Here is a 25398-nt window from a genome sequence, read left to right on the forward strand (position 1 = left end):
TATTATACAAAGTGCATGTATACAAATATTATACGCAGTGGTAAATGAATTAAAGTAGACTTATAATTTAGTGATGATAAAATAAAAATAATTGTTATCTGCAAAGATTGCTAAATAAAACAAAATCAACAAAATATTTGAATTAAGATAAATAGTATAAATAATAAAAATAATAATACGATAGGATGCTTAACTCCCCTCTTGTTTCTTTTAGCAACAATTAGAAAGTATTGCTCATTTATCAAGGAGCCTAGTATAAATATGCATTATATTGAAAATTAATTCAAAATGAATTTCAAATTAATTATTCTGCAACAATTTAGAAAACATATAAAATATAAATTAAATATCTACAAATTTAAGAAAAAAATAGTATATATGATATAATTATTTTAAATCCAACTCGAAATCACTGAAAATTTTCATAAATTTTCAATATCATTTATTTTTCATTGTTAAAAACTTACACAAAGAGTACTAATTAACAACAAAATTAATTGGTAATTTAGTTGAATTGAACTTAAAATTTAGGAGTAACATTTATATTAAATCTTTCTGAAAATGACTACATTTTTCAAATTTGGAAATAAGCGTCTTTCTAGGCTTACCAAATTAGCATAATAAAATGCTAAGTCGTACTAATAATTACTAGTAGTATTTGACAAGTGAAAGTAGTCCATACCATATTACCTAGTGGAAAATTCACTTTTTTTAACAGAAAAAATGAATAATTCCAAAATATTGTACTATGTTTTCATGTGCTATTCCATATACTAAGGTTCACTCCCTATTAGAGCATCGGCGCAAAATTCCCGACAGAATTCTCCGCGCAATTCCCAAAAACACCTCCTGCCACGTCATACGGACTTCCCACTGCACTGCCACGTCATAAGGAATTCCCACTGCACAGTGGCGGACATCCCGAAGGACTTCCCACAATTAAAAAAATTCACAAATTAAACAATTTCCGGAAGTAAGAAATTTACGGAATTAAACAGTCGACACAAATACGGAGAAAATGTAACCACTTTATTTAAAAAAACATACTTCATTATAAAAAAAATACATAATTACTAAAAAAATTACATTATTAAAATAAAAACCAGCTTCTCACTCCTCGGATTCCCCGCCGCCGCCGTCACCCCCTCGCCGTCACCGTCCGACATGTCTCCGACCCCAAATCGCGCCGCATACTGTTGATGAGGGGTTTAAGCGACCGCTTGTAATGGGGGTCGGTCGATTGGCGTCATTCAACCATTGCACGTAACAAGGTTTCATGTGCCGCGATGCGGGCGAATGAGGGGTTCTCGGGATCGTTTTGGGCGGGTGCTGCCGATTGGGCCTCGGCGGATCCGCTGTTGCTTCCCCTCGCCATCCGCGACGCGGGCATTTGCCCAACCGGGCGACGGCGGCGGGCCGATGATGTGGGTGTCGGGAACTCTGCTTCGGCGGGGGGGAGTTCCGCGGAACCGGCACTGCTACTGTACTCTCCGGAGTCACTGATCTTCGTCCGCTTCGGCCAGCCAGATTCAACACCCGCAGTGAACTTGGCCAAAGACTGCACCACAAGAAACACCGGCCAATATTTGAATTCCCCGAAGCCCAACTGAGTGTCGGGGAACTGCTGATGAGACAGGAGGTTCACATCCTCGGCAGACATGCTGCTGGTTGCCGAGCGAAGGTTTTTTGTGTAAATGTTGGCAAATCGGTTGAGCTGCCTCTTCAGCCGATCCCACTGTTTCCGGCATTGTTCTTTGTTGTGAGCCTTCCCCCCTGACGGTTTGAACTGGAGGTAGCTTTGGCTAATGCGCCACCACTTCCGGTCGATGTGCTGGTTCGCCCCGATGTAAGGATCCTCCACTACACTAATCCACGCCTTCGCCCACGCGACGCACTCGTCCATGATCCAGACGGTCCTCCTGTTCCCGTTGGATCCCTCCCCCACCTCAGCGGCCCCCTCCTCACCTTCGTACATCGGGTCGCCCCGTCCCCTGCCCCTCCTTCGCCCTGGCCTCCCCCTCCTCACTGTCGCGGGTGGTGCGTCGGTGGGAGAATCCCGAATCGGAGAAAGCCCCAACTCCTCGAGCAAGAACGTGTCATTGCCAGTGAACTGAGTCTCAAGAGAAGAACTCGTCGGGTTGTTCGTCGACAGTAAATCCATATAGGACCGATAGACGTTGTCCACCGGCGATTGGGGGACCCCCTGCCTACTCCCCCGCAGCGACATGCGATCCCGGCATCATCCCGGGCATCATCATCCCCGGCATTCCCGGCATCATCCCGGGCATTCTGGCACTCGCCCCGGGCATCTGGGGCATCATCCTATACAAATGCGGGTACATGTTGTAGTACCCGAGCATCATTCCCGATGGCATTTGAGATTGGGGCATCATCCCCGGCATTCTGGCACTCCTGCCGACGGGAAAATAATGCGTCGGTGACTCGCTAGTGGCGGGGGAATCGCTATCGTGGTGCTCCATTGTTCTTCGAAAGAAATGTATTTTTAGAAAGAGAGATACTCATTAATACAAGTGGTGCGAATGAAATGAAGTTCAACATGACGTATTTATAGAAATTTAAAAAAGAACATTTAATGCAATAAACGGGAATTCCGCGCCGACGTCCGTGGGAGTCAACGCAATGGCGGACGTCCGTGCGGCGTCGCAACGGAATTCCACGTAAACGCCGCGGAACTGCGGTGTCCTCGGCGGAATTCCGTATCCTTGCATACCATGCACAATGGCGGACGTCCGCCGCGGAATTTCGATACGCCGGTCGGAATTTTTGCCGGGACGGACGCCATTGCTGATGCTCTTAGTGCATCACTTCTTATTTTTTGGTTTTTCAAAATATCTATTCCACTAAATTTAACTTACCTCTCCCCTGAGGCCCTGATCAATTCTTTGCTCTCCCACTTGCATTTTGGCTGTGAGTCATTTCTTTGTATTTTTCTCCTTTTTTTTGTTTTTCAAAATGTCACTTTTTTATTTTTGTCAAAATATCTAAAATTAACTTATGTATAATATGTATTCAATTCTTTGCTTGTCAACCTGCACTTTTTTCTGTGAGCCCATTTAAATATTTCCAAATATTATTTGAAAATTCTGAAGAAAGAGACTCGCTAAGTGCTATTTCAAAGGTTTGATCAAATGTTTGAAAGAAAAAATCTCTAGTTGCGAAAACATAAAACTATATTTAGAAAAAACAAAAACTGTTTTAGAAAAAACTAAAACGATATTATACCGTGTAATATGTTAACTACCACAATTAAAAATGAATTCCTTAAATTGAGGAATAGATAAGATGACAAGTAATTAAATGTTAAATGTCTTCTTAATTAAAATTAAGTAGAAAAGATTGATGTGTTATATTTTTGAAATTGTTACAATATTCCGAAATCAAAATTATATAGTACTAATTGTTATATTTAAAAATTATTATCAATAGCGGTCTGGCTATTTACAATAGCCAAGAGGTGACAGGTTTGTTGTATTATATATTCAAGATTTTTGAATATATATATATATAGGGTTACGTTAAAGATAGAACCATTCTTAAGTGTAGAACCTAGAACTCTACATATTTTATTCATTGGATGAGGAAAAAATGACGGTCAAGATTAAAAATCATACATATTAGACTATGTTTTCACGACATTCCGGACTCAACAAGTGAAAAAACTCACATGTTGATGGAAGAATGAATGAAACGAAGAAGAGTCCATGCATGCTTTATTTTTTCACTTATCTGCATTCACCCATTAATAATAGTTTTGGTTGTAATGGGAAGTTGTTGTGCAAATCAACACCATTGGATTAAAAGATCTAACGACCTCCGTTTGGCATTTGTTCTACGTTTAAGAATGGTTCTACGTTTAAGAATGGTTCTATCTTGATCACAATCCTATATATATATATATATATATATATATATATATATATATATGGCAAGATTTTTGAACAACATGTATTTCACGTATTAACCACAAACATAATATGATCGAAACATATCTTGACGATTCATTGCAGAAGCGGTTGAGGAAGGAGAAGAAGATTTCCTTGAACTTTCTTCGGTGTGGTGGCGCACCTCCAACTCCAATGATTTATTTCTCTCTCTCTTTCTATCGTTTATGATGTGATTTGATGTGATCACTACACTTGTATTTATAGGCAGATAGATGATAAACTTTAATTAACCAATTAATGCCTTTTCCTTCAAATTAGCTATTTATCATTTCTTTTTTATACCAAACATAGCCGAATCAATGGAATTGATTCTTGAAATCATTATCATATGTTGGTCTAATAGTTTGACCGCATTATAGGAATTAAATATTTCTTCAATGGGTTATATGATTTTATTCTTCCAAACTCAATCACCAATTGTACCATATATACTTTGAATGGCTAATTAATGGTAAATATATAACATTATATTGCATTTTCCTTAATAGCAATAAACTATTAGGAAACATATATATTTAGTCAATAACTAAAGACTAATTAGAAAACCTTCTCATTCAGATCAATATATTCAATTAATAGCTAATTAATTAGGAAAAAATATGTCTTATACCAAGTTAATAAATTACATCAAAAATTCAATTCTGTTTAGAATTAGCATGTCTCATATGTGAGACAGAAAACTTACAAGATTCACGCTATAAAACGAAAAAATCCAATAATAAAAAAGGTCGTATGATTTTTTTCTATAAAATTCCCCCTGTAATATAAAAGAATAATGAAATGGGAAATTGATCCCTAAAACCATAAACTTTGCCCAAAACTTGGTATTTCCCACGAACTTTAAAATTGGTATATAATATCACTAACTTTGCACTTTGTTTGGTATTTCCCACAACATGTCTATTACTATATTTGACTAACTTACGAGTCATTTTTATCATACTTGACACAATTAAATCAACCTGATTTTCTACATGACTTTTTATCCTACATGCTATGAACTTAAAAGGTGTTTAAAATATCATAAAACAAATCACGGTTGCCTACATAAAATAAGATTTGATGAAAATATCTTATTTGAGTAAGTTTAGAAAATACCAAACAAAATGCAAAGTTTGTGATATTATAGACTAATTTCAAAGATCATGGGAAATACAAAATTTTGGCAAAATTCATGATTTTAGAGACTAATATTCTTTACTTTACAAGAGATTTAAGGCTCGCGCTATAAAATGAAAATAATCCTGTAATGAAAAGGGTCGTCTGAAATTTTTATACAAAAATTCCCCTCGTAATATAAAAGAATAATGAAATCTCCAATATTCTTTTACTTATTCATTGTTAGGCCACTTAAATTTCATATATATATAGAGGAGTGGTAAGATCTAACTAATTTTAAGTGTATAACTAGAGAATAAATCACAACCATACAATATGTCAATCCAAAGGCTAAAAATAAAGGCAACAAATCTTTCATATTTAATTAACAAAAATAGAATAAGGGCATTATTGGAAACCAAATTTTATGGTAGAAGCATTCAATCTCACCCAGAATTGCTCACACAAAATCAAACTTGGCGACACCGTCCTCCGCTCCGCCACCGCTCACAGCACCGGCAGACCTCCATGCCCGTGACCTCGCCTCCTCCTGCTTCTCTTCCGCCTCCTGCAACTTCATATCCCTCTCATCCATCACCGCCAGCCACTAAGAGGTCTCCGACGTCGTCGATGTGGAGCGGCGTGGCAACAATAGGAGAACTCCTTTCTTCCTCGACAAATTCCATCGCGTCAACAAGACGTAGCAAGACTCATGCTGATTTGCTGCAATCTTCATCGTTCACGCTCACCCTCAGCAATCTCCATTGTTAATTGCAAAATCTTCATTGCAAGAGCTGATTTCTCCTTCTCACTTGTGGATTTCGCGATCTACTATATCTATATATCATCTCAAAAGATGATTTCTCCATCGTCAATTGTCAATTTCAAGATCTGCTAATTCAATATTTCATCACAAGAGTTAAATTCACCATCTCATGAATTGAATTATGAGATGATCGAAGATGATGCACTTTAAGATAAAAATTAGTTCACTTTACTTCACTAAAATATCAAACATCATATTTAATTCACTATAAACAACATTTCACTAAATATTATATGCATCACTATATGCTCAATATACTTCACAGAAATGAAAAAAATATTACACTATAAGACATGCAGAATTTACTTCACTATATACACAACATACATCACTATATACTCATTATACATTATAAGACATGCATAATATGCATCACTATATGCTAAATATACTTCACTGAAATGAAAAAATTGTACACTATAAACAATATTCTTCACTGAAATATCAAATATCATATTTACTTCACTATAAACGAAATTTACTTCACTATATACACAATATACATCACTATATGCTCATTATACCTCACTGAAATAAAAATCAGTGCACTAAAGTGATGTATATTGTTCATAAAGTGATGTATATTGTTCATAAATTGAAGTATATTCTACATGTCTTATAGTGTACTGTTTTTTCATTTCAGTGAAGTAAATTGAGCATATAGTGATGTATAATGTGCATATAGTGAAGTATATTGTGCATATAGTGATGTATATTGTGCATATAATGAAGTATGTTCTGCATGCCTTATAGTGTATTGTTTTTCCATTTTAGTGAAGTATATTGAGTATATAGTGATGTATAATGTGCATATAGTGAAGTATATTGTGCATTTAGTGATGTATATTATGCATATAATGAAGTATATTGTGCATATAGTGAAGTATGTTCTGCATGCCATAAAGTGTACTGTTTTTCCATTTTAGTGAAGTATATTGAGCATATAGTGATGTATATTGTGCATATAGTGAAGTATATTATTCTACATGTCTTATAGTGTACTGTTTTTTTTTAATTTCTGCGAAGTATATTGAGCATATAGTGATGTATATTGTTTATAAAGTGAAGTATGTTCCGCATGCCTTATAGTGTACTGTTTTTCCATTTTCAGCGAAGTATATTGAGCGTATAGTGATGTATATGCTTTGCGTCTAGTGAAGTATATTGAGCATATAGAGATCTTTCTCCGCGTCAAGCTCTTTGAAACGTTGTCAACAGAAATACACTGCACAAGATCACACCAAATGAATGTTCAAACCTCACATTTCAATAAGAAAAAAACAGGTAGTGATACTTTTTTCCGATTCTCCAACTATTTCTCAAATAAAAAAAATCAGAAACTTATAAGAGATTTTAATTTTACAAACTAGATTAGAAGAAAACACAATCGCAACGATCGTGAGGCCGTGAGGAATGGAGGACACATCGCCTGAAATTGACGGAGGAAAGAACGGTGATGAGCCCTAACTACGCGACGATGAGGAATGGAGGAAATGGCGGCTGGAATGGAGGAAACATGACGAAGAATGTAGGTCACAGTGGCGGAACCCTATGTATTCGACGGAGAGAGAAGGAGGTTTAGACAAGAGACAGGCGGAAGTGGAATGTTCAAATTAGGGAAAGAGAAGACCCACCTCATTTTAATTCAGCAAAATGACCAATATACCCCCAAGTGAACTAAATTATTCATATAGTGAATCAAAACATGAATATAATGCTAGAATTCTAAAAGTAATCTTAGCCCTTATTCTTGATCTTATGGCTGAAATTTCTCTAGTTATATACTTAAGGGGAACCTGCCCCATATCACTAATATATATATATATAGAGAGAGGTGTGATCAAATACAAACCCCTATCTATAATACAAACTACAAACTTTAATCCTACACACTCCTTGTAAGTAATCAACGGTTAGCAATGAGATTCATATGTCAATGTCAACACCTAATACAAATTATGTCACTGGGGGGAATGTCAACGCCTAATACAAATTCTGTCACTGGGGGAATGTCAATGTCAACGCATAATACAAATTCTGTCACTGGGGGGAATGTCAACGCCTAAAGTTTGTATAGTTTGTATTATATATATATATATGGATGTATTCATTTCCTTTTTGTATCTTTTGTTCTTTGTTCTTTTTAATCTCAGCCCCACGATTTTGTCATCCGACGGTTAGATTGGTGCCACGTGTCATTTAATAATGCAGATTTTTAGTTGAATAATGCACACCGACTAATAATACACCATTATAGTGTAATAATGCAGATTTTCAGTTGAATAATGCACACCGACTAATAATGCACCATTATAGTGTAATAATGCAGATCATCTGGACCGTTGATGAATGAGATCTAACAGCCCATATTAAGAAGAATAAAGAATCTAAGGGATGAATAGGAGAATAACTCGTATATATATATATATATATATATATGGGTGCATTATAATGATAACCCCAATTTCCGTAATAACCCTATAACTAAATCTGGACCATACATTTTTAAAATCACGCGGTCTAGATTCAAACTTAGATTTACTTCATAAAAAAAAGCGCGTGGGTAAATATGTCATTTCGCTCACGATAAAATTTACGTATCCAAATTTCGCTCATTTAATTTCTGAATTTCGCTCATTTTATCATTTTATCAGTCAGTCAAAAGTATCATTTTATCAACTCAGAGTATCATTCTATCCGGCAAAACTATCATTCTATGTAATAAACCTATCATTTTATCAGTCAGTCAAAAGTATCATTTTATCAACTCAGAGTATCATTCTATCCGGCAAAACTATCATTCTATGCAATAAACCTAACATATATCATTTTATCATTTTATCAGTCAGTCAAAAGTATCATTTTATCAACTCAGAGTATCATTCTATCCGGAAAAACTATCATTCTATGCAATAAACCTAATATAATCGGCACAATACATAATATACAAACCTACAAAGCAGTAAACGTATCATTTTATCAACTCAGAGTATCATTTTTATAAGGTTACTGTCATTTTATTCGCTTAGATTATCATTTTATCAGGTAAAAGTATCATTTTATTAAACAAAAATGTCATTTTATACACCAAAAATACCTATCATTCTATCGGCTGAAAGTATCATTCTACCCGGCAAAAGTATCATTCTATCGGCTTAAAGTATCATTCTATCCGGCAAAACAACATTTTATGCAGTAAACCTAACATTTATAAGCTAAAAGTATCATTTTATCAACTCAGAGTATCATTCTATCCGAAAAAACTATCATTCTATGCAATAAACCTAACATATATCATTTTATCAGTCAGTCAAAAGTATCATTTTATCAACTCAGAGTATCATTCTATCCGGCATAACTATCATTCTATGCAATAAACATATCATTTTATCATTTTATGTGATATTTAGCGAAATTCAGAAATTAAATGAGGGAAATGACAGTTTTACTCCCGCGTTTTTTTTTTATGAAATAAATCTAAGTTTGAATCTCAAAACTATCATTCTATGCAATATACCTACCATTTTATCATTTTACGTGATATTTGGCGAAATTCAGAAATTAAATGAGGGAAATGACAGTTTTACCCCGCGCTTTTTTTTATGAAGTAAATCTAAGTTTGAATCTCAACCGCATGATTAGAAATATGTGTGGTCCAGATTTGGTTATAGGGTTATTACGATATTTAGGGGTTATCATATGATCACGACTATATATATATATATATATATATAGGGTTTTGATCTATGCAAAACTAGATTTAAATACAGAAACGCAGAACAATATCATAATTAGGTCACTTTTAGGTCATAATTAGGTAATTTTTAGGTCATGCTAACAAAGCATGACCTAAAACGATCTTAGCATGACATTAAACCCAAATATTATAATATGACCTAAAATTGCTTAATTAAGACCTTCCGTGTTTTTGGTTAATTATTGACCATTAGATCATCTAATCCTAGGGCCAAGATTTGGTCTGCATTTCTGGATTTAAACACATACTTATTTTGATCATCTCCCTATATATATATATATATATATATATATATATATATATATATATATATATATGGGTGTGATAAAATACAAACTCTCTAAAATACAAACTATACAAACTTTAATCATACTCACTTAATACAATTAATCAACGGTTAATATAAGAGATTTTTCTAATGTCAACATTTTGACATCGAAAAATCAGAATTTGGACACCCCCGTCGACAGAATTTGTACACTCCGTACATTCCCCGATGACATAATTTGTACATTCCGTTGACATCGACCCCCGGTGACAGAATTTGTACAGTCCGTTGACATAATTTGTACACTCCGGTGACAGAATTTGTACAGTCCGTTGACATAATTTGTACACTCCGGTGACAGAATTTGTACACTCCGGTGACATAGTTTGTATAGTTTGTATTTTAAAGAGTTTGTATTTGATCACACCTCTATATATATATATATATTGTAACGTTTATAGAATAATCGATCAATCTGATATTCGGTCTGATATCCACAACTTATGTTTCCCATAAAATTAAATCGGATTTGTATTTTTGGTTTTTGAACTAGATCAATATTAATCGACGTGGAGACACTATTTTGATTGGATAAAATGCGAAATAACTATTGAACTGTTTATTGGAGGAAACTTGATTGAGCATCTTTTGGTTTGTCTAGTAATAATGGATTGGTTCACGAAAAGCAACCAAAAGGAAAAATAGTGAGTAAATAAAGTTGTGATTCATAATTCCACTGCATAGATTGAAGAATAAAGAAGAATCAATCATTGAGAGGAACATAAAGTTGTAACATAGGGTCTCTATATATGAACAATGCCCAACCAAAAATAATAATGAAGAAAAGTTTTGAACATTGGGTCTCCACCCTTGTCGTTGCATAAAATATTTTTTTAAGAGGATAAATACCGGTTTCCTATTTACTTCCACAATTATTTAGATATCCGACCTATTGAATAGGGAAAGATTATCTTGCCAACTAAGTTGTGTTTTATTGTTTATAGGATATTCACTATAGGATGTTTCATCAATATTGTTACAATACTATCATTATCATGACATTTGATTCGAGTCTCCTCTGTATAGATAACGTGAAAATTATAAGTAATAATATATTTATAAACATTAATAAATTAACATATGCTAAATTTGATACAATTCATATACGCCCACCAAATGAATTAAACTCCCTATTTATTAATTGGAGATAAATATCTTATCAAATAAGTTTGTGTTTCTTAGGAAAAAATGTGATTATTGAAACCCCTAAAAGATGAAAAATGTAAACACCTTTGTTCGGATATCTTTTTTCTTTTTAATACTACTCTCTTCTCTTCATCCTTGAAAAGTATGAATTCTTTCCTATTTAGTCTGTCCCTAAAAATTAGGAAATTTCTAATTTTGGAAACTTCTTTCCCTCTAATGAAGCGAGACTTATTCTTCGCTAACAATACTTTAAAAGAAATTTATTCTCTTACTTTTCTAACTATATGCATTAAAATCCGTGTCGAACCAAAATGGTCATACTTTTTAGGGACAGGGAAATAGTATGGGGGATGAGGTTTATCTTCCTAATAAAATAATTTAAGAAAAAGTATTTGCATAAAAGAAATTAAACTGTATTCTTTCTAATAAAACACCTTAATGTTTGCTGGCTCTACATGTGTAATATGACAATAACAAATGTCAAATGCCACCAGTCCAGTATGGTGGGCATTTTAGGTATATGATGTAATTCATCTTTTTATTTAGGAATTATTATTCTTATCCTATATGAATTGTGTAATTACTATTATTGCGTGTTGGAAAGTCATGTTAGTATTATTATTTGCGGATATATGAATTTCTATGTTACTTTAGTTTCCTCTAATTAACAATACTCATTAGTAATATACTTCCACTACTGTCTCATTAAAAATGAAATGTTTCCTTTTTGGATTGTTTCATAAAAAATGATATGTTTCCTATAATAAAAACAACTTTATTTCTACTTTTTCATATCTCTTATTTTACTGTCTTTTTTATTAACACACAAAACAACATTAAAAAAAATCCCGTGCCAATTCCCAAATACTTATTGCATATTTAATGGGAATATGTTTTTACAGCTGAATATGTTGGAACGTACAATGAAGATGTGAAAAGCTAAATTTAGCGAAATGGTTGGAGACAACTTGATTGCGAATTATTATTGCGATTAGCGAGAATTTAAATGACAATTATCACTTTTGCATGTATATATCCAACGAAAGTAGCACCACCACCAACTACATGTCACAAATCATCTATATAATCTACGCTCTCAAACCAAAGAAAATGCATGCATTGATTTGTCAATTTATTTTCCATTGATAGATAAGATAAAATGTTTGCCAAAAGCATAGTGCTTTTTTGGTTTATTAATTTGGAAACAAAAGAACATGGGATGGTAGATGGAGTTAGGCCCATTCACCATTAGAAAGTAAAAGAAAAAAGGGGGGAATTTGAGCATGGGGTTATAAGATTCCATGATATTCTTGCTTTTCTAGCATCACTTTTCAACCCTTTTCTTGATAAATCACTTACTGTAAAAAAAAATTCACTCATATTCTATTAATTTAACCTTTGCTAGGTTGGTACATTTTTCAACTTTTCTTTTTTGTCTTTATTCAATGCAACTAAGTTTTTGTATCATATCTTTAAGTTGAGGCCTTGGCCCAATTTCGATCTACAATTTGGGCTAAACTCATAACGATATGTTTTGGCAAAATACGGCCCAAATTTCCAAACCCAAACCCAATTTTCCTGCATTGAAAAACACAAAATGAATACATCAAGCTAGCTCTGTACAGTGAATCTACATCTGCTCCGGCAAAAGAGACGAGGAAGAAGGAGAAAAAATGGGGATATTGGCGTGCATAGGTGTGATATTGCCATTTCCATTTTACTACTATCTTTGGAACCACCCGCAGTCATGGGTAAATCTGTGTGGGAGGAGCCGTGACCCCTGCAAAATCATGGCACTGGTGTCGCATTTCATTAAGATCGTTCAGTTCGTGTCGCTCTTCTCCGTCTCCGATCTTCATTGGCCTCCGCCTTTCTACTTCTGGCCGCTCTTCTTATTCGGTCAATTTCTCAACTTCAGGTTCGCGGCTAACTGCTCTTTGCACGCCATGTGTTTGTTGTTTAGTTTCAAACAGTATTTCGAGAATTTTGATTGGGTTTATAAAAATGTGCGGATCACTATTTGTTGCTCTAGTGAATATTCTGAACTTCTCCAGTTTGTCTCTTTGCTATTGGTGTTCTACTAGATATGTCATTAGCTAGTTTGAAGTTTGTTAGAGGTAAGAGGCGACGATGAGTAGAAGATGTTTGGGAACTGAAATATAATATATTATTGTGAATGGGAAAGCAAAGATGACATATGTAACTCTCCTTCAAAGAAAGCCCACGGCAAGCCGTTCAATACTAGATAACTTTTTCTCCATTCTTCTTCTAACAGCCATAGATTATATAAACTATACTGCTAAGAGAGTAACTCCTGGACTCATCAGCTTCTCCATTATTATTGTATTATTGTAGTCATAAGTAACTGACAGTTTCACTTTATTATTGTGGTAACAGTTCCCTCCTTTCATATTCAGTTTCCCCTAGTCAACAACCCTTTGACTTCTACGCTTGTAGACAAGCCATGGTCGTTTGGTATCAAAGTTCTTGTTGGTTAAGATCTTAAACATAATAGACAAGCTTGATCATAATTTCTATGATCGGTTTTTGGAGAATTTGTGAACGTTTAGCTCAATTAGAGCTTATTTATTGTAGTGTGCTCGTTTCAGTTCTGCTCATCAAATTACAATTAAGAGCCTTATATATAGGCTAAGTAAAAGGCTAACTAACTAATAAAATGCTAACTAATTACATATGATTTTTCTAATTTCAACAGATATGGTGGATAATTTTCAGTTCCTGTAAATGATTCACCTTCCTTTCGGGTGAACTAGTGTTAGTGCAGGCTGCGTTTGTCTTTTCGGATTAATGTATTCCACTGTTCTGCCTATTTGACTAAAAAATTATATGCACGTGAGACATTGGTCGTTTGATAAGAACGGTGAACGCATTTAGGCCGTCTGAGTGCTGACAATGGAGTCTCATTAGATGCTAATTTAGGATCCAATAACAAGTTTTCAATCCTGTGTTAAGTTCCCAGGCCTGAGTAGGCCATTTCAGTTGGATTAGACAGGAAAAGCACAAGTACGAATGTCCATGTGTTTGGATACCGATGGACGAGGCAATTGTATTAAAATGATTGGAATGAAACAATGTAAATGTCTTGATTCTTGCTCATACAACGGATCTTTCAAATTTGTTGGCACTACCATATTTTCAATCTTTCGATTTCTTTTAGTTTAATTCAGTGCCTGCTGTCAAGGAACACAAAAAGAGCAAATGCAGATTAGGAGTGGCTTCAAAATTTAACAGACTAGTAAAATGTTTTACCATGGATAGATGAAGCATTTACCAACCTATTTCATTTAGCACTGTGACACTGTAAGCATATTTGTTCGTATGAAAATTGACGGCTATAATTGGCATGGTGTATGCAGGGTGTACCAGCTGTTGGGAGAACCGGGAACCTATTATGGTGTGCGTTTTGGGAAGAACATACCATGGGTGACTGAGTTTCCCTTTGGAGTAATTAGAGATCCTCAATACGTCGGAAGCATCATAAGCCTTGTCGGCTGTCTTCCTTGGGTACCTTATTTATACATCGGCCTGTGGGTTCTGGGCTACGTATTTATGATACAAGTTGAGTCGAAGGAAGATCCTTCAACTCGTGCAAAGGCTCTCTGTTGAGGTTAGGTGCAGAAGCTTCAATATGGTTTCTTGAATAACCTGTGTGTTGCTGTGAACATGTTTCTGTGAACCTCAGCAATGTGGCTGGTGCATTCGAATCTATTCTTGATAATTAGAGCTGTCGAAATCTAGCTCCAGGCATAATGCCCAAATGGAAGAACTCTCATGTCAGGTCGAGCTTTAAAATCATTCGGATCTAAAAAAAGCATAGCCGCAGCCCAACCCCAAAACTGGGCTGGTTTGTAGCCCAATCTGATGTGAAAAATGGGCTGGCACCGTAGAGTGTAGTGGGTCAAATTTTACTACAATTTTATCGATATTTGACCATCGTAATTCCTAATTTAGTGGTGAAGTATATATGTATTTGGCAATAAGTTTTCCATGCATAGATTGAGATTTAAAAGTCCATCAGTGATATATTTGTCTCCTGATTATGAATCATGTTAAACTAATCAAATCTCAATTTGATCAAAACTAATTTGAACTTGTTCAGTATAGCTCTTTAACCCGACGAGTTGCACTAGTTATTAAATTGATTAGTTATTAAATTGAATGCTAGTACTCCGTATATAATTGCACTAATCATCTCTTTAATCGATTCGTTCCCCCCAGAAAATGATCTTAAATATGAATGATTAATAATTAAAGCTTCAAATATAAATGATCCAACGATGCATATTGATATCTACATGTAACTATGTAAATATGGAAATATATAATCCTCCCCTTGCATTTATATATACATATATAGGGAGTATTAGATCAATTTTTAAAAACCGGACCGGACCGGTTCAATCACGAACTGGTAGGCAGTCTGGTCCAACACTTTTACCACTCCACCATATGACCATTTTGAAATAATATGAACATTAATTATTCTTATACACTAAAATATGATATTTTTATCCACATAAAATAATAATTCATTTTAATTTTATATTCTTTTAAGAAATTGTTAATTATAATATATATTTTAATCATGCTTTAATAATCACTAGATTTTTAAAATATACGAGTTTGTAATTACACATAAATTTAATATGTTTTATATGTAAATATAATGTATTATTACTTAATATTAATATTTTTCTTATACTATATATTTAATTTATATACACTAACCATTAATATTAATATTTTTACATAAAATAACTAATTATTCATGTTTAATAATTGCTTAATATAATATTAGTTCGTTCAATACACTTTTTTTAGTTATAATGAAATTTATCTATTTACATATAAAATATAAATTTTTTATCTACAATAACTAATGAATCATATATTTAATTTTATTTACCATCAAAAATATTTATGAAATTTAGTCATTTACTAGTAAATTTTAATATTTATATTACAACTAAAATATAAGGTTAATATTTTTAATATATTATTAATTAGGGAGATGATCAAAATATAACTAATATTAAGTGTATAACTAGAGAACAAATCTCAACCATTAGATCAAAATGATCTAGTTCATTATATGGGCGATTTAGTTCACTATAAGAGTGGTTTAATTCACTACAAGAAGGAGTGAACCAAAACACCATTATAGTAAAATATTTACTTCGTGAAGGATTTAGTTCACTGTAAAGGCGTTTTGGTTCACTTCTTCCTGTAGTGAACTAAATCGCTCTTATAGTGAACTACATTCGTGTTCTCTAGTTATGCATTTAAGTAGTGGTTTTCCTAGATCACTACTCTAATTATATGTATTTGCAACAGTAAAACAGTTTGACCAGTGATTGAACCGGTTGGACCGGTTGAACCATGAACCAGTAGCTTCGCTGGTTCGGAGACTGGTCCGATTTTTAAAACATTGCATGAGATGAACATAAGTAGGTAGGTTGTAAGTGAACCTCAAACGATAGGTTTCATATTATAAAAACCATAATTTTATTTGCAATGATTGTAAACGTCAACAAATATGTGAAGATTCATTAGGGTCACTATGCGACAAATTTATACGAATTATGTATGAGAAGTGGGGGAATATCAATGCCATCCTTATATTACTAATAACTAACTTTGTCGGAAGTGGACCTTGGCATGTATTCTTAATAGGTTGATTGATACCATTGCAATAAAGTGTAAAGAACTTTCATCTTCCAAGAAAAATAAGATTTTTGTTCAGAAAAATAAAAGTATTTATAAAAAACAAATGGAAATTATCATCTTCACAATATTAACGAGTGAAGAAAGAGGCATAATATTCTTCTTTCACAATATTTGAGGGTCACGAGCTTATTTTAGCTCACACAAACTCTAATAATTTACATTTGAATTTAAGTACATATGATAATAAAATTAATTCATTCATATCTGGTAAATTTGTTTAGTTTGTCTGTCAATATCTCGCCATTTAATACTTCTCTAGCCATGCTAAAATAGTCTATATGATTATAATATTTGAAAGAATTACGAAGTAGGCAAAAGTTAGTGGCGATCATCCTATTAAAAGTACCATCTGTAGACTAACAATTGTATTTATCAATTTCCAGAAAAACGCAATGTTATTATCACAAATTTACAATGTTGCAAATAGAAGCTGTGCGTATATACGATCTGCTATTAAATAGGAGTACTCCATTTGTTCACCGTTAGATTTATAGATTAGTAGTAGTATTATTTTTAGTTTATTCATATTTCACAATTAATATATAAAAATATAGTAGTAATTCATATTCCACTAATTTCTTTTATAGTATTTCTTAAATTCCAAATTAAAGTCGGTTATTTATTAATGGACGTAGAATGTAAGTATCTATCCTAAGGTCATCCATTATGCTGTCTCTATACCGTCACTTAAACTACTATTTGAGGGACCCACTGTACTTTTTTACTTCATCCATTAACCGTCCCTTAAATTACTATTCATTCAATTTCATTTTTTTTATTTTTTTTCTCCAACAAATTTAATTAATAAAAACCGCACTTCATTAAAAATAAAATAACATTACAACTTAAAATTCAAAAAAATAGAAAAAGACATAATTAAAATCCTAAAAAAATAAAAATGACATAATTTAAAATACAATTTTATAGAGACAACCAAGAATGAGTTTGTCTCACATCGAGAGTGGAACATAAAACATTCAAGGATGTCTCTATAAAAGAGAGACAACCAAGAATGAGTTTGTCCCACATCGAAAGTGGAACATAAAACATTCAAGGATGTCTCTATAAAAGAGAGACAACCAAGAATGAGTTTGTCCCACATCGAAAGTGGAACATAAAACATTCAAGGATGTCTCTATTAAATAGAGACAACCAAGAATGAGTTAGTCCCACATCGAAAGTGGAACATAAAACATTCAAGGATGTCTCTATAAAATAGAGACAACCAAGAATGAGTTAGTCCCACATCGAAAGTGAAAAATAAAACATTCAAGGATGTCTCTATAAAACAGAGACAACCAAGATTGAGTTTGTCCCACATCGAAAGTGGAACATAAAACATTCAAGGATGTCTCTATAAAAGAGAGACAACCAAGAATGAGTTTGTCCCACATCGAAAGTGGAACATAAAACATTCAAGGATGTCTCTATAAAAGAGAGACAACCAAGAATGAGTTTCATTAATTTGCAAGTCCATCAAATATATATGGGTATACGAATTTATTGTATTCATTTATTTGTAAAAATTATTTTTAAAAATAAAAACAATTTTTATAAATAAAAAATATTTTTAAAAAAAAATATTTAAAAAAATGAATTATTGCGTCAGCGTGACGACGCCCACTCGCGGGCCGGCGAGTGGGCGTCACGCATGCCCTAGGAGCTCGCCACGTCGCCTCGGCGCGTGGCGAGACGTCGCGTCCTGCGTCGCGTGGTCGCGGGCTACGGGACGGCATGGAGACGGGCTGGGGACGGAACGCCTCGCTGCAACGCGTCCCGCGGCGGTTCCGTCCCTCCGGAACGAAATGCGGGACGGCCGCGGGACGCATAGTGGATGCTCCAATCTAAAGTGCAAGTTTGATGAAAAGTCCTTAATGCCCTTTTTTGAGGGAAAATGAAAGGATGAGGTGTCTTCTATTCAAAAATAATTTTTTATGGCAAAAACAATTGGACAAATAATATCCCAATAAAATGCTAACTTCTTGAAGAAGTTTTAAAACACATTTAAATAGTGCACTACCATTAAATTTTTTATAATTAAGTTATTAAATTTATATATTAATTAGACTTATATTTGAGTTAAATTGGAATTGTGATAGAGAGTTTAGTTTGCCTTCCATTTATTTAGGTTAAAATTGAGATTTAATCATTTATTGCAATACTTTTTCTCCGAATTAATTCACAAGCTAAACGACAACACATATATGTAATGCTTACAATTTCCATCCTATATTTACTCAATTAAAGTTTTTAGTTCTTATATTTTAATTCGCCTCTAATTAAACAATACTACTAAGTTTATAGATTAAACTAAGGAATAAGATGACATTATATATATTTAAAATTAAATCTAACTTATAAAGTTTGTATAACTTCTTAATATAAAGAGTAGTGTAAATTCTCACATTATTCAAAACAACAAGATGCATAAAATATTATCGTTATTTTAAGTGATAGTAGTAATTTACTTTTTATACGTATATGTGGCGGGAAGTAAGAAATTTATTCTTTCCAATATAAAAAATGCATTTAGTCTTTGGCAATGTATATCAAGTTATGCTATGGTCTGAAATTAAAAGAAAGAAATAAACAGTCAACTAAAATGTGATTATTGGATAATACAAAGTTTCTAACTTGACTTCTCAAAGAAGTTTTAAATTTATATGATTTAAATTATTCATATATTTAACGTGGATATGATTCCATATATTTTTTTCAAATAAATTTTTTATAAATTAAGCTATTAAATTTATATATTAATTTGCCTTTTATTTGGATTAATGACTTGCATAGCACTTTCAATAAACATCTTTACTCACACATATTTTCTTTATTTGTATATCTTATTCTAATTAATTCATACTCTTAGATCATTAGTTACCCATCTTATTTTTGTCATTAATTTTATTGTTTTTACTTCACTTAGATTATAAATTAAAATTGCATAAATGTTTCATTCACTGGGAAGTAGTAAATTCTTCATTTTGAGTGAGACAAGATAGTACATTTTTATTTTTTAAATCTCCATATTGCTTTCAATTCTTATTTTTTATATATTTATTATATTTTATATCCATTATTTGAAACTCTTATGTCCCATGCATAGCTCGGGTGTTAATACTAGTTGTTAAAAAGTAGTAAAACTTAAGGCACCCGCAACGCTGTGCCGTTGCGGTTCCTATGCCGTTCCGACGGAACGGTTCCGCGGCGGCACGCGTTGCGGGATGCGTTCCGTCGCCGTTCCGTGCCGTCGCCATTCCTATGCCGTGCCGCGTTCCGTTCCGGAGGAACGCGGAACAGAACGTTCCGCCACGCGCCGAGGCGACGTGGCGGCCTCCCATTCGACGCGTGAAGCCCACTCGCTGCCCCGCGAGTGGGCTTCGTCCGGTGACGCAATAATTCATTTTTTTTTAAATTCGAATTTAATAATAAAAAAAAAAAAATTTGCAACAGTAATGAGACCGTTTTTTTTATATCCGTTTTTTATTTTTTTTTAATTTTTATTTTATTTATTTCCTCTATAAATACTTCTATTTCATACTCATTTCAATCACAAACACACATCTATTCCTCTCTATTTCCACCCCAATTTTCATCTCAAATCAACCCTATTTTCCTTCTCCCAAATTTAATCAAACTAATGGATCCTTATGAACAAATGCGTCAAATATTGGAACAATCACTTGAAATTATTAAAATTGTGTACTTTTATTTTTTTAGGATTTTATTGTGTGCTTTTTATTTTTTTAGGATTTTAATTGTGTGCTTTTTTATTTTTTTAAGTTTAAGTTGTAATTTTTTTTAATGTTGTGTGTTTTTTAATAAAGTGTGTTTGTTTTTTAATAAAGTGTGTTTATTTAAATTGAATTGGGTTGGAAATAAAAAAAATGAAATTGAATGAATAGTAATTTAAGGAACGGTTAAGGAACGGTTAAGGAACGGAGGGTTGCAGGTTCCGTTCCTTAGTTAACGAATGGAGTAAAAAAGTACAGTGGAACTATCAAATAGTGGTTTAAGGAACGATATAAGAACGGTATAGGAACAGCGTTGTGGATGACCTTAGGTTTAATGTTTGATCAAATAAGATGTGTAATTAGTAAAAAGAAAAAAAGAAAAAGGAAAAGGGAGGTCACAGGCTGGCTGGCTGGCTGCCTTCTTGAGATGGCAAGCATTTAATGGTTAGTTTCTGTTGGCTTCTTTCATCACAAATGCACTCACCTACTATCTCTCTCTGTTTCTCACACACACTCGCTTCTCCTCTCTCTCTCTAGAATCATCCATCACTGCCACCAGCTGATCAACCGCCGCAACAGTTTCTCCTCCCTTCCGGCCGACCCGCGCCGCCGCTCCTGCTCCACCACACTTCTCTCTCTCTCTCTCTATGCAGTGCTAATTGCTGCTCTTGTTTCCACTACTGCACAATGCACTTCCTTCAAGCCCTAATTTACTCTACGCTAAGCGAATTTCATAAATTTTGATTTGCTTCTTGTGTCTATAAACCCTAACTGTTTGTAGCCGATAATGTCTGAGCCACCGATGGTAAATTCGATCAATTTTACCGAATCTGAGGCTCGGCCGGTGCTTGGACCAGCAGGAAATAAAGCTAGATCTGTTGAATTGAGAAAACCAGCTGTGAAACCGAAGAGTGTGGATACACAGAGGCCTCCGGCCACCGGCGAGGCAAAGGGGAACAGGTCTCCGGCGGCATTGAAGTCGCCGCGGATGACTGCGGAGAAAACCCCGTCGCCTGTGGGATCCAGGAGGAATGCAGGCGGTGCTGCCTCGATTCTGAGGCAGCGCCAGCAGAACTTGTCGATGAATGCTTCGTGCTCTTCGGATGCTTCTACGGAGTCCTCTCATAGCAGGGCGTCGACGGGGAGGGTTTTCCGACGAACTGCAAATTCTGCACCAACTGTAAAGAGGAAGACGCAATGCGGCTCGAGAGGGGAGAGATTTGAGATGGTGGAAGGATATGTGAGAAGTGTTGGGAGTGAGAGTGATGATGCATCATTGGATGGTTCTTTGGTAAAGAAAAGGTGTGCTTGGGTAACTTCGAACACTGGTACGTTACATCACTTAGTAGTAAAGATTGGTAGATATAATCATACCACACATTAAATGCTCAATTTTTTTGTGTGATTACTGTTGATGTTAGGATTTCTATGCTTGGAGTGAATGGAGCTTCTGTATTTGGTTACTTATGTTTGAATTTTACCAATTTTTTTGGGTGCCATAATTATTTGGACTGGAATAGGATATTCATTTGAATTTGATTTCTAGACATTGGAATTCGTAGTCTATTTTGAGCACTAGATGATGACGAATTGACAATCCATCATTTGCTTTTATTTACTTTGAGATGGATGTCAGAGTGGGAACTGCTATGCGGTGTGTCAAAGTCTATACTATAACATTACTACACCTTCACTAGGCGATTTAACATTGTGTATAATCATCAATTTCCGAAATAATGCAGCATTTGAGGAGAACAAAAATCAATAACATTGGGGGTACTTTAACCACAGATAATTTCCAGATTAAAACGTTTCTAAAACATGCCTCATGCTAAAGTGGATGTGATTTGTTTATGATAAGAGAAGAGAGACAATATTATGTTGCTCGACATTATGCATTCATACATTAATAATACACGGATAAAAGATCTCTAGAGAGAGACCAACTTAAAGTGTTGTTTCTTTGGATATCTTTTATTTTTGCATTTCCCTGTCTAGGATGACTCATCACATTGCTTTTTCTAAATGTGTGTCATGTGTGTCACTGACTAGGTGGCATTTAGACTGGTGTATGTGAATATATGTGACTGATTAGGTGGCATTTGAACTACTCAATTTCATGGCTACCAAGAGGCAACACATTAGAGAAAGAGAGATCCATGTAGGCTAACGAAGAAGATGTCCAAGGAGAACTTTACACAATTCTGTAACTTTCTGATTACACGAGTATTAATCCCTCTGGATCAATGACTACTCCTGTTTATCTGTTTAATTGCCATGGAAAACTGGGGAATTAACTATGAAAATTGGGCCTAAAAGCTATACATTGAGGTTTATTCATAGTTCATACTAAAGAATGTAATGCCAATACCCTTTTCACAATCTTGTGTACACTTATCTTTGCCTAGAATCCAGTGCCTCCATAGAGAAACAAACCATTACACTAGTCACCTGTGCCTCTAACTGTTCTGTAGCCCACATTTCGTTCTTCTACTGGACTTCTTAATGATTTTGGGACATTTTTGATAGAGTGTTTCTCTTCTTACGTCCTGATATGTTTTTCACTTCTCTCATTGACTTCAGTCATCATAACAAATTAATCCAATCCTGTAAATATTGTTGCAATCAAATGGTCCAAATATCTTAACTTATAAACATATTATGTAGTCCAGACTCCAGATGTTTCTTGGTTTTGTTATCTGCCCCCATTGTTTCTTGCTGATTGCCTGTCCATTTATTGTAGCATCTAATCTGAACATGCCTGTGATTGTGCTTTTGTTATTCCCTCTGCTGACGGATTTGTTTTCCACAAGATCCACTGTATGCTGCTTTCCATGATGAGGAATGGGGTCTTCCTGAGCACGATGACAAGTACATATTTCTTCCTTCTCAGTTGACATGCTGTATTTGAAAAGTTAAATATACTAGGCAAGTAGTTTGTTCATTCGTCCCATTTTGCAGGAAACTTTTTGAACTGCTTAGCTTTTCCACAGCATTGGCTGAAATAACATGGCCTGTTATTCTCAGCAAAAGGCATATATTCAGGTAACATAACTACTGCTGTAGAATGTTTAGTTAAAAAGAAATTATTATGACAGTTGTGAAGTAAGCTCTAGATTTCTCAGGATGCTAATTTGTTGTGCAAGTTTTTGACAGAGATGTCTTCGTGAACTTTGATCCAATAGCTGTGTCAAAATTAAATGAGAAGAAAATCGCTACACCAGGAGGTCCTGCCAGCTCTCTTCTGTCTGAAATGAAGCTGCGAGCTATAATTGAAAATGCACGCCAGTTTTGTAAGGTATACACTGAGACCTTGCTTTATTGGCTTTTTTATTTCTTGTGGCTCGATGAGCTTTCTGGTTGCATTCACAAAATCAGAATTGTATTGGATTTACTATATTTTACTATCATTATCCGAGTTTCAAGAAGAGATTGTCTGGCTGCTAGTAGCACTTGAGTATTTTTGTCCGCATAGAAGGATTTTGTATCAGGAAGTGAGCTTGACTAACCCAGAAAGAAAACTCTGACATGTTAAGAAGAATAGGAAGAACAATTGAAAATTGTACAGAATACATTTTTTCAAGTGTCTGATCATTACTCCCATGTTTGTTTTGCAGATAATTGATGAAGTGGGATCTTTTGACAAGTACATCTGGGGTTTTGTGAACCACAAACCTACTGTTAGTAATTTTCGTTATCCTCGTCAAGTTCCAATTAAGACATCGAAAGCAGATACCATAAGCAAGGACCTCGTGAGAAGAGGATTCCGTGGAGTTGGACCTACAGTCGTCTACTCGTTTATGCAAGTTGCTGGGATCACAAACGACCATCTCACCAGTTGTTTCAGATATGACGACTGCATACATGCGGTTGATTTGAAAGAGACAAACGAGGTTACATGCAAGAATGAAGAGAAGGTAGCTGATGATCTTGTTCAATTTGAACTGTCCAGAGATATCGATGCTTTGAATCTGTCAAGGTAGCGCTTCTCCAGGAGCAACATATGATTATCTGTAATCTGTCATATGAAGGGTTTAGTTTCCCTAAATTGGATCGGCTTATTGCCGAGAGATTTATGTACAAATCTTTATAAATTATTTTGTTCTTTTCTTGTAGATTGCATTATAGCACTACATTTATATGCAGGAGAATAAACCTCTCCTGCTTCTTGCTTCAATCAGCTTGACAAATTATGAAGCATATAATGTGTGTGTGTGTGTGTGTGTGAGAGAGAGAGAGACCCTTCCTTCAGCTTCCTTTACATAAACCCTCCACCCACCACCACCATCACAGATTTATTTCCTCCTTCCGTGTGTGTGTTTGAGAGGGATGGAGGCTATAGGGTTTGGACTTAGTGGGTTGAAGGTTTGGTTTTACAAAAAGACTTGTGCAAAGACTCTTTGTATGAAGACATACAGAGGGATGTGAAGTTGTTTAGGCTTGCTTTGAACATAACTCATAAGGTCAATTTGCCCCTTATATAATACTACCATTATTGTTAGAATCATATAATATTCATACATTGAAACTATAGTATTCAATAATTTATACATTGAAAATTGCACAATTTTGTTTCTTATGTCCCTAAACATTCATTTGAAATTTAATCATTGATGTTTAAACGGTATCATCAAACTTTTGTTTTGAAAAGTCATTCAGTTCAACTATTTGTTGTTCTTAAAGTTACAAGTTACAACTATTCTAATTGGACTCCATTAAATGTGACTGCAAAGTTTAAGGTCTCATTTGAACAAAACAAAAGTTAAATCACTAAGTTTTTACTATTCATGATTGCA

The 25398-nt window shown here is 34.4% G+C and overlaps 2 protein-coding genes across 2 annotated transcripts; both read left to right on the top strand.

Moving 5' to 3' along the window:
- Nucleotides 1-12737: 12737 nt before the first annotated feature.
- LOC121751072 (phosphatidyl-N-methylethanolamine N-methyltransferase-like) lies at nt 12738-15150 on the top strand. The gene is made up of 2 exons (XM_042145787.1): nt 12738-13038; nt 14498-15150. Exons 1-2 carry the CDS (start codon nt 12794-12796, stop codon nt 14745-14747), a joined length of 495 nt encoding a protein of 164 aa, XP_042001721.1. The 5' UTR covers nt 12738-12793; the 3' UTR covers nt 14748-15150.
- Nucleotides 15151-21056: 5906 nt separating this feature from the next.
- On the top strand, nt 21057-24717 carry LOC121752030 (probable GMP synthase [glutamine-hydrolyzing]). The gene is made up of 5 exons (XM_042146902.1): nt 21057-21930; nt 23416-23473; nt 23564-23647; nt 23759-23900; nt 24220-24717. Exons 1-5 carry the CDS (start codon nt 21390-21392, stop codon nt 24583-24585), a joined length of 1191 nt encoding a protein of 396 aa, XP_042002836.1. The 5' UTR covers nt 21057-21389; the 3' UTR covers nt 24586-24717.
- Nucleotides 24718-25398: the final 681 nt, after the last annotated feature.

The sequence above is a fragment of the Salvia splendens genome, chromosome 10 (assembly GCF_004379255.2).
Source record: "Salvia splendens isolate huo1 chromosome 10, SspV2, whole genome shotgun sequence".
In the NCBI taxonomy this organism is placed as follows: domain Eukaryota; kingdom Viridiplantae; phylum Streptophyta; class Magnoliopsida; order Lamiales; family Lamiaceae; genus Salvia; species Salvia splendens.